At 38.2% G+C, this 16,451-nt stretch overlaps 1 protein-coding gene across 1 annotated transcript in view; it reads left to right on the plus strand.

Annotated features, from left to right (window-relative positions):
* dpy19l3 (dpy-19 like C-mannosyltransferase 3) overlaps positions 1–16,451 on the plus strand; it is a 48,370-nt gene that overhangs the window by 21,474 nt on the left and 10,445 nt on the right. Inside the window, exon 17 of the mRNA XM_016249058.1 lies at positions 14,568–14,700. Coding sequence (XP_016104544.1) covers positions 14,568–14,700 — 133 coding nt within the window. The remainder of the gene's footprint in view (positions 1–14,567; positions 14,701–16,451) is intronic.

A 16,451-nucleotide genomic window follows, 5' to 3' on the forward strand; every position in this document is an offset into this window, starting at 1 on the left:
TTCCAAGACGAAAACCGCTGCTGAGCAAAAAGAACATAAAGGCTCGTCTCAGTTTTGCCAGAAAACATCTTGATGATCCCCAAGACTTTTGGGAAAATACTCTGTGGACTGACGAGACAAAAGTTGAACTTTTTGGAAGATGTGTGTCCCATTACGTCTGGCGAAAAAATAACACTGCATTTCAGAAAAAGAACATCATACCAACAGTAAAATATGGTGGTGGTAGTGTGATGGTCTGGGGCTGTTTTGCTGCTTCAGGACCTGGAAGACTTGCTGTGATAAATGGAACCATGAATTCTGCTGTTTACCAAAAAATCCTGAAGGAGAATGTCCGGCCATCTGTTCGTGACCTCAAGCTGAAGCGAACTTGGGTTCTGCAGCAGGACAATGATCCAAAACACACCAGCAAGTTCACCTCTGAATGGCTGAAGGAAAAAAAATTAAAAAGCTTTGGAGTGGCTAAGTCAAAGTCCTGACCTGAATCCTATTGAGATGCTGTGGCATGACCTTAAAAGGCGGTTCATGCTCGAAAACCCTCCAATGTGGCTGAATTACAACAATTCTGCATAGATGAGTGAACCAAAATTCCTCCACAGCGCTGTAACAGACTTGCAAGTTATCGCAAACACTTGATTGCAGTTGTTGCTGCTAAGGGTGGCCCAACCAGTTATTAGGTTTAGGGGGCAAACACTTTTTCACACAGGGCCATGTAGTTTTGGATTTTGTTTTCCCTTAGTAATAAAAACATTCATTTAAAAACGGCATGTTGTGTTCACTTGTGTTATCTTTTACTAATATTTAAATTTGTTTGATGATCTGAAACATTAAAGTGTGAAAAACATGCAAAAAAACTAAGAAATCAGGAAGGGGGCCAACACTTTTTCACATCACTGTAAATAAAAAGCTGTAGTGAATACTCTATTAATCGGATGGGATTTGCAGCAGTAAGGCAGCAGGTACTTGTGTTTGGAACTGGGCCGTGTAAGATGGACGTCATGAATTAGACATTAGGTGTTGGATAGACTCCAGTGGTTGGCAACAGAAGGTTTCATCAATGACACCATTCTCACTTCAAGCGGGAAAAAAGCGCTTGCTCATAGTCAAGTTTATATGTGTGATTGTGTGAGAAAGAGTGAAATGTTTGGGCTGCAGTGACACAGGTGATCTCTTCCTGAAGAAAATGCGATTTGTGTTGGATTAGTGGGTGAGTTCCCTTGGCTGACGCTGCGGCATTAAGCCGCTTCCACACACTAATTAACCATCAGATGAAAGAGTTAAGCGGGGATCACTTCACACTTCTGTCTGTGCTTGGCTTGCCAAAGCCTGCACTGTTTTATATGTAGATTACCAGAGATGCTCTTCTGCCTAGAAAGGGAGGGTGAGCATGAAAAGCGTATCGAGGAGAGTGGCAGTATCAGCCTCTAACCACGATTGGAACTTACTGCATATTAAACCACAGACGTGGCTCAATGTGAAGAGGGAGGGCGAACAACTACAACTGTGAAAGTGTCGCTGTCAAGCAATCTTTTGATTTATCTTGAGCTAAAAGCAACACACTAGACACTGTATTATTTTGTAGTGAGTGTGTGAAATACAGTACATTTTTCCACTTTTGTGATTTTGCTGGTTTTATTAGACAGCTGTATAGTGTAGAGTGACAGGTGCTGTGCTTCAAAACCTAGTGAGCTGCCTTGCTGTTTGCTGCCCACATAGGCAGCATCCTCATGAATGATTGATTTGGAAGAGCAACAATATGTAAATGCAAATGACAAGTCATATACATACACACACACAAAGAAAAACAAGTAGATAGAATAGAAAAAAGCTAGTGTTTTTTTTAATAAAATGATAAAGTAGAATTAAAATAGAATAGAAAGTGCTAGAGTTAGAGGGTCAAATAAAGATGGAACAGATGTGTTTTTAGTCGTTTCTTGAAGATGGCTAAGGACTCAGCTGCTCGGATTGAGTTGGGCAGGTCATTCCACCAGGAGGGAACAGTTAATGAAAAAGTCCGTGAAAGTGATTTTGTGCCTCTTTGAGATGGCACAATAATGCGTTGTTCACTTGTAGAACGCAAGCTTCTAGAGGGCACGTAACTCTGAAGTAATGCATTTAGGTAAAGGGGTGCAGAGCCAGTGGTAGTTTTGTAGGCAAACATTAATGCTAATATAAATGCAATGTAAGACAACAATATAAAGCAAATCAATAGCCTAATCAGCAGCTGACACTTAATCATGGTAAGCAATATTAAAAATGTGGGTTTTCAACAGTTTCTATTGAGCTACTAGTCCATTTCAATTAATTAAAATATGTTATTATTATTTGAAGCTGTATTAATTACAAGTGTTTCTATAATCATGTCTCTTGCTTTGTACCATCTTGGATGGATTTTTTCCCCCCTTTACAGTCACCATGAAATGGAAATTGCGATCGTATTTTCTTCTCAATTGTTATATATACAAGTGAAATGGCTTCTAGAATAAACAAAAAAAATGTAGGGTGGGACTTATTTTTTTCCGTCTGGAATTGATTGGATCGTTGTCTTTTGCTAATTGCTGTGATCTCATGTGAATGACAGATTGCTGGAGGGGAGGCTTTATTGCTCCGGGATGTAATTTGGATTTCACTCATAGTTGAAATCAAATGATCAACTCTGAACACAGAAACATCGTTCCTAGCTGAAAAAAACAACAACAGCAACAAAAACACTATAACTTTCATTAACCAAAAAGGGAATAATACAGAGCTCTACCATTTATGTACTATACCTCAAGGGTGTAACTTTGGTTTGAGAAGTGGGGGGGACACAAAATGGGGGAAAATGTTTTCGATTTTAATCCCATTTCCTGCATGTACATACATTTAGGGACTATGGAGATACAAAATCCAGGAAATAATTAAGTTGACTAATGATCAATTCTGCCAAAAAGAATAGTAGGCTACTAAACTATGTATAATAAAAATATGTTTTACTTTCTTTATTGTTTAATTGTCTTGAGAGAAAAAAAAGACTTGAGAGAATCATTTTATAAAGTCAAAAATGTTCACCATTAATGTTTAAATAATGTGAGACTCAATTTCCACTGTTAAACAAACTTTCATTTCAAACTAACCGCTGTACCTGAAAATATAAAATAAATCACTTGTTGCACAGGACAGAATGTTCTACATCAGTGGTTCCCAGACTTTTTAGAGTGGAGTACCCACTGAGGCATTTCTGCGTACCCCCTCTCTTCCACTTAGACTGCACCTTTTCCATTAAAGGACAATATTTGCCCCCTAAATTGACTTTCCAATGCATTTTTTATCTTTATTAATAGAATATTAATGTTAAAAAAAATGTTCAATAGATTAATATGCAATGATGATAAAAAAGTGAAAAGTGATTCTTTTAAATACTAAAACCGCCAGTAGGTTGCGGTAAGTCTCTGTCTTAATGTGTGAGTCATCGAGTCATTTGTTCATTCAGTAACTAAGCAAGTGGCTGTATTTATAAATTAATCATTGAATCAATGACTTTCCGCAAAACTCAGCATTTTGTTCGCGTACCCCCTCTGTCGCCTCACGTACCCAAGTTTGGGAACCACTGTTCTACAGTAAATATTTAGCGAACAACAGTCTGTTACCTAGCAACAGTGTATGTTAACGTTAGCTCAGTCATCGTAGGCTAACATTAACAGGTGTAGATAAAAAATATGATTATCCTGACCTGAGCTAATTTACTGAATCAACCAAATTACATCTCCTTTCTTTCTTTTCATCCATGATAACATTAAAGTCATCTGTTACTGCTTCTGGCGTTTCATCGCTGACTGCCGCAACCGCGATACCTCCTCAGTAGAACCTTCAGTGAGCTATTTTTAGAGTGTGCACGCGACGTTCCTGGACGCGGACGTGAGCGTCCTGCTCCTCCGTGGCGATGACGCCGTGCGGTTTAAAAAATCATAACAAGCGAATTTGAAAGTGGGGGGGACACAAACGTGATTTTGAAAAGTGGGGGGGACATGTCCCCCCTGTCCCCAGTGAAAATTCCGCCCCTACTTTACCTACTATAAAGCCCAAAGTATACCAGTTTTTATGTAAACGCTAGTGTACATGTACAGTTGAGCACATAACCTTTCAAAATATACTCCGTTTGATGGCATGCATAAATCAAAATCCCTTTTAAGGAAAGTCAGTTCACTCATGGGCATATTTACAACATCTCCTGGCAGCTGTTTTAGACATACATCAAGACAGGCTTGCATCTACTTGAATAGGGAAATACTGAAATCCCAAAAACTCACATTTAAACCGTAACAAAATCTAACATGAACTGTCCTATAAATGTTATGTTTTAGACATACATCAAGACAGGCTTGCATCTACTTGAATAGGGAAATACTGAAATCCCAAAAACTCACATTTAAATAACATTTAAACCGTAACAAAATCTAACATGAACTGTCCTATAAATGTTTGTTTCTTATTCACAAATGCTGTTAAAAAGCATACATTCCAGATTGGTCCAACCGATGCGCATGTGTCTGTGGGAACCGGAACTTCTGTTGGCAGCTGCAGTGAAGCAATGACTTTACAATTTAGCGATTGGCACTTTTATGTGGATGGCGGGATATATTCAGAAACATTGCACGTTGCTCTTTTTTCCATTCGTTGTAATATAAGTTAACATTGGCAAACTGAGAGTTTTGTTCAGTGTCTGGCTATTTCTTCGAATTTATAATGAATACAAATGTGTTTGTGCTCTGTCAAGCTAGAGTTGCGGGTATCCACCTCAAGCCACCTCACTCAAGGGCTTCTATTGTTGTGGTCATCTCCAATAGTTTGTTGTTGTTTTTATTCCTTATCTTCCATATCTTCCAAATCAGTGTCCATGATCAGAGTTGCTGTCTTGCGGACCAACTAATTAGTGAAAAAATGCAAGGTACATGTGTGAGCTAAACGTACAATACGTGTACCCAACCATTTAAGTAAAACCCCAAGTAAACTTTGCTGACTGATGTCTTTGGTTATGTCATGTCTTGCTTTTTTTCAGATGCTGTGTTACATTAAAAGTAGTTCAACACAGTGTGTTCTGTTCCATTGCATTGTACAAGAATGTGACTTGACAAAACGGGTCCCATGAGAAAGGGGTTGGGAACCTCTGGGGTAGTTCATAGCGCAAACCACCCATGTGAATGCCATCATAATCTCTAAGAGTTTAGAACCTACAATCTCTGCAGATCCGCTGAGAAGGCTTTTGGGTAGGGTGTCATGTGTATGTGTCTTCTCTTCATGACTGATCAGTGCCCTTTCAGTTGAACCGCATCTGTCTCGTAGATGGAAGAGAGTCATTTGTCACAGTTCTGAGACTCTGTCATCACAGTCAGCCTTACCATTGTGAACGTCTCCCTGCCATGTAATTAATTTTCCCTCTTTTGTTTTGTAGTTTTCTACTGTGCACTCTTTTATTATAGCTCCCATAATGGAGTTATTTCTGAATGTTGCCTTGTTTTGAAAAAATGAAGATAAATTAGTCTTTTGTTTTCTCTGAAGAAAAAACTTTCTCAGTCCCTCCGAGCACAAGTAATTTGTGTTGCCCATCTGAACAAAGATGCATTTTCCTCCTGCTGTTTTCTCTTTTTATTTCTTGCTTTCCTTCATTTTTTCGACGTCTTCCCTCTCACTTCCACTCTAATTGTCACTCTAGCCACTTTCCTCCTCTTTCCAGTTTAATTTGATCAAGTTAGTGGCTTTTGCTGCTGCTGTAGACCTCTCGATGAAGATGTCTCGGTGGAGATATTTCACTAACGCAGCGCTAATAGCCGTGCTCACAGATGCTAGCCTTGTTTAAACTCCAGCAGAATTTCACTAATTCACAAACACCCCAATATACACACTCTGTACACAAATTAAAGGTTAGCTGACACCATTTCACACTTGTCATTTTTCTCGTTTTACCACTGAGAATTGTACATTTTGTCTTTCGCATAAATTGCCGCTTTTGCCAGTTGTTGTGGAATCTTACAAGAAGTCTCAGACACTTGAATTATTGTTCATTTAAAAACATTACAAATAGGTTTACTGGTCCCAAATTACTTCTTTAAGGGACTTCTGAAACCTAGAGAGTGACATTTAATTTTCCTTGCGTTCATTCCTTTTGAGTATAGATCAATCATTGACTTTAAGTTGTGCTCTCGCCCGATCAATCAGACTATCATCACTTTGTGAACCCTCCTCAGTCAGATGCTCGTTCCCTCTCTCTCTCTCTCTCTCTCTCTCTCTGAAACAGGATTAAGGTCCACACAACTTGAGAGCACTCACAGATCCCATCCTGATTTAGCTCTATCTCCACACTGGCCAGTCTGTTTGCCTTCTGAAGGACATTTCAGTAAGGTTATTCACCTTATTTTTTAACATAAGAGCAGGCACGGCCATTTGTAACTTAAATGTGCAAGCCTTCTGGAGTCATCTGCTTTCAATTATTTTTAACTGTACAAAATAGCGTGTTATGCTGCTGGGAATTGCAAACTGGTATTTCTTATATTATTTTAATGTATTGTCGTAATTATGAACACACTGGTTTGAAGCGCAAATAGTTTTGCTGTTTACTTCTACTGGTTTGTTATTCTTCTGGTTATTTACCAATAACGAATGGCTAATGAATCAGAAGTCTCACACATTCACAGAAAATAGCTTGGGAAAATAAGGCGGATATGAACATGTTTGTTTGTTTGTGTCTGCGCACGCACAGTAATTGTGAAAATATGTACTCTTCCCACAGTTTACCTTGGACATTGCCTTTTAAGACTTTTTCTCATTAGTTTTTTTTTTCTCATTTCTCATTTTATTCCTATGTTTCTGGAAATGGGTCAATGACATGGCACTCAGTTGTTTGTGTGGATCTATTCATGAATCATTTATTCAAAAAAATACATGACGAAAATGCACTTCAGACATGCATCAAATGGTTTTAATACAGCTGTATATGGTATTAAAAATAATACATTATATATATATATATATATATATATATTGTTGAAAATATATTTCTATTTATTCCTCTGTTTATATAAAACAAACATGAAGGCTACATTTTAGGCGACAAGGCAAAGGCTACATGTTATAAGCACTTGGCAAAAGCATTTTAGGCTGGAGTTTTGAAATATTTTTCCTCAGTTTTCACACTCTTATTTGTCATTGACCCTTTCATCTGCTTTTCTATCCATCGCCTGTCTCTCTCTTCACTCTTGAAGTGTTGACAGACTTTTTTCATGTCATTTAGCACCTAATTGATTTTTTTTTATGCCGTCAGACTATCAGACCATTTGACAAATGGTCACTGTGCAGAACGTATCATCCAGAACACTCATCAGTCTAACCCATATCAACAGCAGATACCAGACATTTTTAATTAGTGATCATTTAGACAGTTATGTCTGGGTATATCATTATTGTGGCCTTGAGAGTTTGAAGTACTGGTACATAGGCTGTCATTTAAGCCAATGACATTGAGATATCTCAAGGCACATGACTGACATGTCCAACCATACTATCAATATCAGCCTTTTAAATGATTGAGTGCTTAACAAACAACGACGGCCCATCACGGATTGATTTATCTGTATTTATAAAAGTGGATCAACATCAATCTAATGTGAGGTCATTCATTTTGCTCTCTAAATTCAAAAAGCTTTTATGTCTAAGGAGATGTACTGCATAGGCATGCGTTTATGAAGATATGGCTGCTCAGGCCACCCTCTGTGTCCCTCTCTTTAACAATATTAATGATGTTAATCAATTTTTATAATGTCAGCAGGGTGCAGGCTAACACAAGCTGACATATACATAGGAGAATATAAATCTGAAATGAAATGTAAATCTGGTAGAGGCCAGTGCAGTCCCTTGTCAATATGGAGTAATTGCATAGAGACCCCCAAAAGCAGAAAATGATGCACTGTGGGAGAGGTCAAAGGTCAGTCTGTTCAGAAATTCCATGGTTAATAGACATTATGCCGGTGTACTGTGGATTTAAGACCAGGTGAGCTGGAGGTAACCCAGAAAATCCCCCTGCTATGCCATTGCAAATCAAAAATCCGAAATAAGAGTGTAGCAAATCTAGTAAACGTTCTCTCACCAAACATGTAAATGAATATACAGTCACACACAGTTAACTTGCATCCTTTACACTAACCTAATGTGCATAAGCAAAATTATTAACATAGTCACTGTTGCACAACATTCAAGCCATTCTTAGAGAACTTAGAGAGACAATTGAAACTGTAAGTTAACGCTCATTTAACAATTTAATTCAGTGGTTTAGTAGAGTAGGACTCTGGACTATCAATATTATATGTAAAACCATTCTTAAATCGTACATGGATATTATATTCACTAGAAAGAACATGAAAGCAATGCAAACGTCACCATTGTTTCCATACTAAAAAACATAGTCAAACTTTGTGAAGTCACCATTTGAAACCATAAAATGCATGCTCTCATGCATGTTGAATAGCAGGAAACCATTTTTCTTTATATCGTCATCCACAGCAACTCATATGAAAGTAAGTAAAGGCTGTTTTGGAAGTGTTACTGGTAGGGCTGCACGATAAATCAAAATGGAATCGAGATCGAGATTCGACAGAAGCTGCGATTGTCATGCATATCTTTCAGTGAAGCATGGTTCTGTGATCAGCAGTAAATCTCCATCCAAAGGCCAGAGGGCGCTCTCACGCTGAAACTCCAAATACAGACTCTGGACTATCAGTATTATATGTAAAACCATTCTTAAATCCTACATGGATATTATATTCACTAGAAAGAACATGAAAGCAATGCAAACGTCACCATTGTTTCCATACTAAAAAACATAGTCAGACTTTGTGAAGTCACCATTTGAAACCATAAAATGCATGCTCTCATGCATGTTGAATAGCAGGAAACCATTTTTCTTTATATCGTCATCCACAGCAACTCATATGAAAGTAAGTAAAGGCTGTTTTGGAAGTGTTACTGGTAGGGCTGCACGATAAATCAAAATGGAATCGAGATCGAGATTCGACAGAAGCTGCGATTGTCATGCATATCTTTCAGTGAAGCATGGTTCTGTGATCAGCAGTAAATCTCCATCCAAAGGCCAGAGGGCGCTCTCACGCTGAAACTCCAAATACGCCTCACAGAAGAAACCCAGAAAATGCCTATCGCTGCAGCTGAATAAACAGAAGATTCAACTGCTTTCATTGATTCAACGTGACAGATAAACCGTATATTGCCGTAGTTGTGTGTTTATTAGAGTTCTTATTATTATAATTTTCATTAAAATAAAGTATATTTATTATGCAATGCCTTTATCACTGCTTATATACTATGAAATATGTTGCGTGCCTTATTCTGTGTAAGAAGCCACATCATCTCACAGAAGGATTTATTTCAAATGCTCGACTGACGTTATGAAGTGAGTTTGGAGTAAAAATATGTTATTAAATGTGGTATTTTCACATGCTTTCAGATGGAGCAGCATTTACTTCACAGAGTTGTAGTTCACTGAGAAGCTATGCAAACAGCTTTCATTATCGCGAACGATTTCTTCGATTTCAGAATCGCGCAATAAAATCGTCGATTTTTTTGCGTAACTTTTCAGTGAACTACGGCTATGTGTAGTAAATTCTGCTCCATCTGAAAGCACGTGATGATGATTTCCTGCTGATTACAGAACCGGCATTACTATCAAAATGCGCATGACAATCGCATTCGATTAATCGTGCAGCCCTAGTAACTGGTAATGAATTGTGCTTTTGAAATCGATAATAATTCTGCTCTACAGTCACTGTCATTAATGAAGGATAAAACAGAACTTTCTTTAGTCTATTATTGAAGCCTTTTGCTGTGTGAACACGGAAGTGTGAAAAAAGGTCTATTAGGGAGAGGAAGGCCAAGGAGATCATTTGTCTCTGATGACATCTGTGCTACTGTAGTTGACCATGTGCTTCTCTCTGGACGATATTTGATAGAAGTTCATCTGAGTGGAAAATCCTTCATCCGGTAATAGAGGTGGCTTGTGAGAACATTACTTTCATTAGAAAGTATTTTTCATGCAGTGTTGTTTTTTTTTTTTCATACATTGTATGAGTGAATAATTTGTGCAATTATTATTATTTTTTTTTCCTTTTGTGCTTTTGAATTATGCATTTTCAGGTAATCTGATTCAATACATTTTAACATTTGGATGGATTCATTCACATCCACATTACTATTCAGTTAAAAATGAATACTATATGACATTTTAAACAGTTTCTGAATATGCAATTTTATGGTTGGTGAAACTTAAGCTTTACTTGAGGAAGCATGTCTTTTCTTCTCGAGGAACATAAAGGCTTACTTTTTTGCTATTTCAAGATATTTATTCGGCACCAACAGTCGACCGCTGGAACAGTCGGTTATCAACACTGTCTGCGTGAAAAAAAATGTATGTATGCAGTACACTACACTGAATGTTTTCAGGTTGTTATAAAGCAATTCATTTGTTGACAAGATGCTGTATTAGTGGAGAACAGACATGTTTGCCATCGAGGCTGAGAAGGAAATAAAGTGGTAGAGAAAACACACAATATATGAGGATTGTCCGGAAAGTATCCAGCCATTTTCTTCTCGAGGAACATAAAGGCTTACTTTTTTGCTATTTCAAGATATTTATTCGGCACCAACAGCCGACCGCTGGAACAGTCGGTTATCAACACTGTCTGCGTGCAGCCCAATTTTTGTGTCCAGGCACCGGGTGAATGTTGAGACGGTCCGATGTGATACTGCGTATGTCGAACTTGTCCATCCACACTCAACCGCAATAGGGAATACTTCGAAAGCTGAAAGCCTTATGCACATTTAAAACATTGAAAAAAAAATGTATGTATGCAGTACACTACACTGAATGTTTTCAGGTTGTTATAAAGCAATTCATTTGTTGACAAGATGCTGTATTAGTGGAGAACAGACATGTTTGCCATCGAGGCTGAGAAGGAAATAAAGTGGTAGAGAAAACACACAATATATGAGGATTGTCCGGAAAGTATCCAGCCATATAATATGAAAAAATATGAGATGAGAGATACAATACAAAGAAAACTGCTGCAGCTATGGGCAACTGGTGATTGGCAGCTTCATCACGACAATGCGCCGGTCCATGTATCACGTCTCGAGCACAGTTTTTTGGCGAACCAGCAAATCACCCAGGACTCAGCCCAGATTTGGTGCCCTGCGACTTCTGGCTTTTCCCAAAACTAAAATCACCTTTGAAGGGGACTGAGGCATCATTGTACTATGTACAGTGTTTCTTGTATCTTGTATCTTATTCGATAAATGTCTCTATTTTTCATATTACATGGCTGGATACTTTCCGGACACCCCATATGTATTCAATTACAGTGCTATGACCTTTGTGTAGATCAGCAGTCGGGAACCTATGGCAAAATTAGACCGTTCATTTTTCTGCAGAAAAAGCAGCCAATTACAGCTCCTTTGTTGAATAGCCTACCAAAGTTAATGAAAAGTTTAGAATGATATATTTACAGTTGTACCGACCACAGTGCATGTTCAGTGCCGTTCGAGAGTGTCACGACAGCAATCAACATTTCCATGGTAACACAGAGCTCCTGCACTCAGATTCAAGCAGCTATGCAGCTTGTTTGTGGTAATGACAAAAAGAAAGATTTTTTTAAAACAGCAGCGAAAATGAAAAAGTATATAAAAAGTGACTGGACTGAAACATATTATTTTATTCAAACTGGTGCACTGCTGTGTCCAGAGGCATTTCGAAAACATTTCGCATTTCGACTTTTCCTTTTGCCACAGAGCAAAATTATGTCCTATGTATCGCATTCATGTCAATAGGATTATCTGCACAGCTTTCACTAGGCAGGCTGTTTGAATTCATTCAAAGAAACATGGATGAATGACAAACTAAGGAGCGGGATGTGCTTGATATTAAAAATAAATATTAAAAGCACAATAATCCTCGAAAGAGAACTGAATCCACTTCTGCGCGGATTCACACAGGCAAGCATAGTAGGCTTTGTCTTCAGGTCGTGTGCTCAAACTGAAAAATATACATAGAAATTTGCCTTTGTAATTAGACCTTAGTTATAGTCCCTGTGTAACACATACACAACAAACAAAATTTGAATAGGTGCATTAACAGACTTCTTTCATTCTGTCTGATTTGATACAGACTGACCTATAAGTGCTTTTTTCTTGGCAGATTAGTTCACTTGTTTGAAGCAAAACCTCTCTAGGTTTAGACAACAACAGTACACTGGAACAAAACAAGATCTGAAAATATCTTTATAGACATTCATGCTGGAAGACAAGACAGAGATACTGATGAAAACTATAATGTTTTCAATTAATTCAATTGGATTTTATGTTGGTATCTATCTGTCGGTCTGTCTATGTGTACTGTACTCTGAGGGCTGCCCTTTCTTCAAAGTTTTTCCACAGAAGTCTGATAATTTCTCATTTTCGATTCCACATTACCCGCTAGCATCAGAAGGGCTGCTCCTGAACCCTGTTATTGGAAGAGCCTATGTCTCTCACAATCTTTTTCATAGGTGCGTGTATATAAGATCACACGTTAAGTTTGTCTTTGAGGAGAAGGTCATGCCAAATTCTATGAGACCACTGTAATTGGAGCCAATTTTTCTTTCTTTGTTTGCTGCTTCATTGCTTTAGTAAACTTTAGATTGAAAATAGCTGTTAGTCATCCTATATGATTGTGTTTGTGAGTCTGTTCCCTTTGTTAACATATTTTTGTGTGTGGTACAAGCTGACCAGAGATGAAACGGAGTGTGTTATTGTACCCGCTATGGGGCAACGAGGAGTTAGTTTTGGATTTTGTCTGTGCACGTGTCTGTGTGTGTGGCACATAGTCACTGGACTTAAGTTATTGAACTCAGTGCAAGTTTGTCCTGTGAGTGTCCATGTTCACGGTTGACCCATACTGACCCATCTTGCTCCTCTGTAATGAAACATTTCTTCCATGCATCCCATATTTAATCCAACTCATTCCAGACTGGACAGAGATGAAACCATCATATCCTCTGTAACCTTCACAAGGACAGACACCGGCTTGAGCTGAAACTGACCTTGAAGCATGAAGTCTGACAATATTTTGTTTTATTGCCTAAACAAATTGAACAGACATGGGGACATGGGAGTTTTGAATGCCTGAGGCTGCTTTTTTAATTAGTAGTTGTTTTAACTTGTTTTGCTTCAGAACCCAGATTACATTGGGTCAGACATAAAGGGAAGTTCCACAATTACTTTTTGTGGGGAAAAAAGCCCTTACAATTAAACATTGAAATGTATTAATAGTACTGTGAACTACATTTTGATTTATTATTAATTAGTTTTTTTTTTAATGTTTTTCTTTTCTTTTCTTGTTAGCTCTTCATAAACCAAAACCTAACTCTGTAGTAAGTACATGTAGTTAATTAATATTACTAAGTACTGTGTAATTACACTGTAACAAGACACCATAAAATGCAGTGTAACCTTTTTGTTCTTATGATGTAAAGTGTACAGATACCTAACAGGCTTAATGTTTGTTTGTTTGGTTTCTAAATGTCTCTTTATTTCAGTGGTGTGCGAGTATTCGTTCCATTAAAGACATTGTGGGGAGCACAAATGTTTATTCTAGTTACAAATGTATTTTAGTACTTTGGATCGTGTTTTTTTCTACTTGTGCAGTTTTGTTGATGGTTTTTGAGGATGAGGGTATGTCACGCAATCTGCTCATGCTGTAATCTGGCCAATTTGGCTGCTTTTGCCAATACAAAATTTGCCCCAAAATACCATCAACAACAAAATATATGGAGTGTGTTTTCTCCTCCCAGAGGCTTCTGTGTGGTGTAGATACTAATAGTCAGGAATAGAATGTTGTGTAAAATGTTGAAGCTGATTTTGAAAGGTTATGTTTAAAGTGAGTGACGTGACATGTGGCCAAGTATGGTGACCCATACTCGGAATTAGTGCTCTGCATTTACCCATCCAAAGTGCACACACACAGCAGTGAACACACACAAACCGTGAACACACACCCGGAGCAGTGGGCAGCCATTTATGCTGCGGCTCCCGGGGAGCAGTTGGGGGTTCGGTGCCTTGCTCAAGGGCACCTCAGTCGTGGTATTGAAGGTGGGAGAGAGCGCTTAGATAACAGATGGTCTCTGAAACAACCGTCAGGCTATTCAAATAACATACAGCTTCAGCACTTCCCTCCATGCCATGCACATATATAAAATGACAGGAGACATACTACATCCAGACAGACAGAGTCCCTTAAACCTGCAGTAGACTTCAAACCTTCTGCTTTTCTGACATGGGTGATGGGAGTGTACAAACGACTGCATCACTCCTCACTGAACCATTGCTCATTTCCACCTTAACCTGAAATAAATGAATGCAGGTTTAGATTTTCTCATAAATGCCACCACTACACACCCAGCCCCCTTGTGCAATCGCCTGTCCTGAAATATTACTGAAACTTGAGAAGTGTATGTAACAGAGCCCTCATGTTTATTTATTTCTTTTTTCCTTGACAGATTGAAGACGCCCAAACGGGCAGTGTTTGCAGGCAGCATGCAGCTGTTGGCGGGAATTAAGCTGTGTACAGGGAGAGTATTGACAAACCATCCACACTACGAGGACCAGGCACTGAGAGAAAGGACCAGACAGGTAAGAGTCTCAAGTTTGTTTAGCTTGAATCACAATTCAATCCAAGTTCTACTATGTCTAGGACCTACTGATCTCCTGGGACAACAATTTCATTTTTGGGACATTTTGCCCTTTTGGGAAATGCTTTTGTTTATTTAGTGTCAATGCTAAAATGCTTCACACACTAGTCTGGAGAAGTTTTTGAGAACACAAGGAGCAATCAAGGGTGTATTGGTTCATGATTGTGCAACAGTCACAAAATCAATTTTATTTAAAGGGGTCATATGATGCGATTTCAATTTTTTCTTTCTCTTTGAAGTGTTACAAGCTCTTGGTGCATAAAGAAGATCTGTAAAGTTGCAAAGACTAAAGTCTCAGATCCAAAGAGATATTCTTTATAAAAGTTAAGAGTCAACCACGCCTACCTAAAACGGCTCGTTCTAACACGCCCCCACATGTCTACATCACGATGTGGGAAGATTTGCATAACGCCGCCCAAATGTTCACGCAAAGAAAGAAGGCGTAACTTTTATTTTCACTGTAGTATTGTTGTTGCCGCCACTGCCATGTCGTGAAGGCACTGTGTTTCGTTGTGAACGCGAAACTACTTTGGTTGGCCTTACAAACGAAGACGATATCCGTTCATCATGCCTGGAGCTGATCCGCGCTGGTCGCTGAGGAAATACATAAACTTCGCTCTGTCGATCGAATATCGGATCGGCACAGCCCTAGGCTGGACTCCGCTTTGTCCACGGTGAAAGCCGATCCGATATTCATATCGGGTATCGGCTCCGATAGTGCCATTTTTCTCGGATCGGGTATCGGTCAGAGAGGGCCGATCCAAATCCAAGATTTTTTTTTTTCCAGTTTTTTTTTTTGTGCGAATTATTCTGTGTTACTTCTGAAGCCATACGATAGCTTAATGTGAGCTACATATGAATATTTAAGTTCTTACATTCAAGTTCACACAAACTCTTTTCTCCGCTGTGGCTGTCAGTCATTCGTTCAGCCTTTAAAAAAACACAGGCGTAGAAAATACTATAAATTGTTTTTAACGTGCACAGTAACTTAAATTTAAAACTGTTAAAAGAAAGGCTCAATAACTGTTGCACAGATATAATACACTACGCATAAATTTCTCTTCTCTTTGTGCTTTGCAGTTTTTAACACGAAGCACTTACAATGTGCGCATCTGGTGTGCAGAATGATGCGCTTGAAGCAACACGGCGCCAGGTTGTGAAGCCATGTTGCTTCAAGTGCATCATTCTGCATACCGGATGCGCACATTGTAAGCGCGTCGTGCTCATACTGTATAAAACAGTTTGTGCTGCACTGTATTTGTTTTGTCCTATCGTATCTATCATATGTTGTTGCCTTATTAAAAAATATGCTATACATTTAAAAGAAATGTATTTTAATTTTATAGTATATACTTGTATATAAATACATTCATGAATGTTTTTAATGAATGGATTTTATAATAATACAAATAGCAATGTGTAACATTTTACCATATTTAGTGCAACACTTTTATTTGTTCCCCACAAAATATTGTTTTTTCACTAAATGTTTGGATTTCTAAAATTATAAATATACATAAGCCTATATTTTTTCATATTTATCGTTTATTTTATTTTTCTTTATAATGAAGTAGTCTGCATCTAGCAGATTGTGAAAGAATGATTATCAGTTCCACACACAGAGATATATAAATTCTAAGTTTATTTAAATGAGGGAAAAAAACTTCACTGGTATCGGATCGGAATCGGTAT

Source organism: Sinocyclocheilus grahami, unplaced genomic scaffold, assembly GCF_001515645.1.
Source record: "Sinocyclocheilus grahami isolate Dianchi unplaced genomic scaffold, SAMN03320097.WGS_v1.1 scaffold906.1, whole genome shotgun sequence".
Taxonomy (NCBI): domain Eukaryota; kingdom Metazoa; phylum Chordata; class Actinopteri; order Cypriniformes; family Cyprinidae; genus Sinocyclocheilus; species Sinocyclocheilus grahami.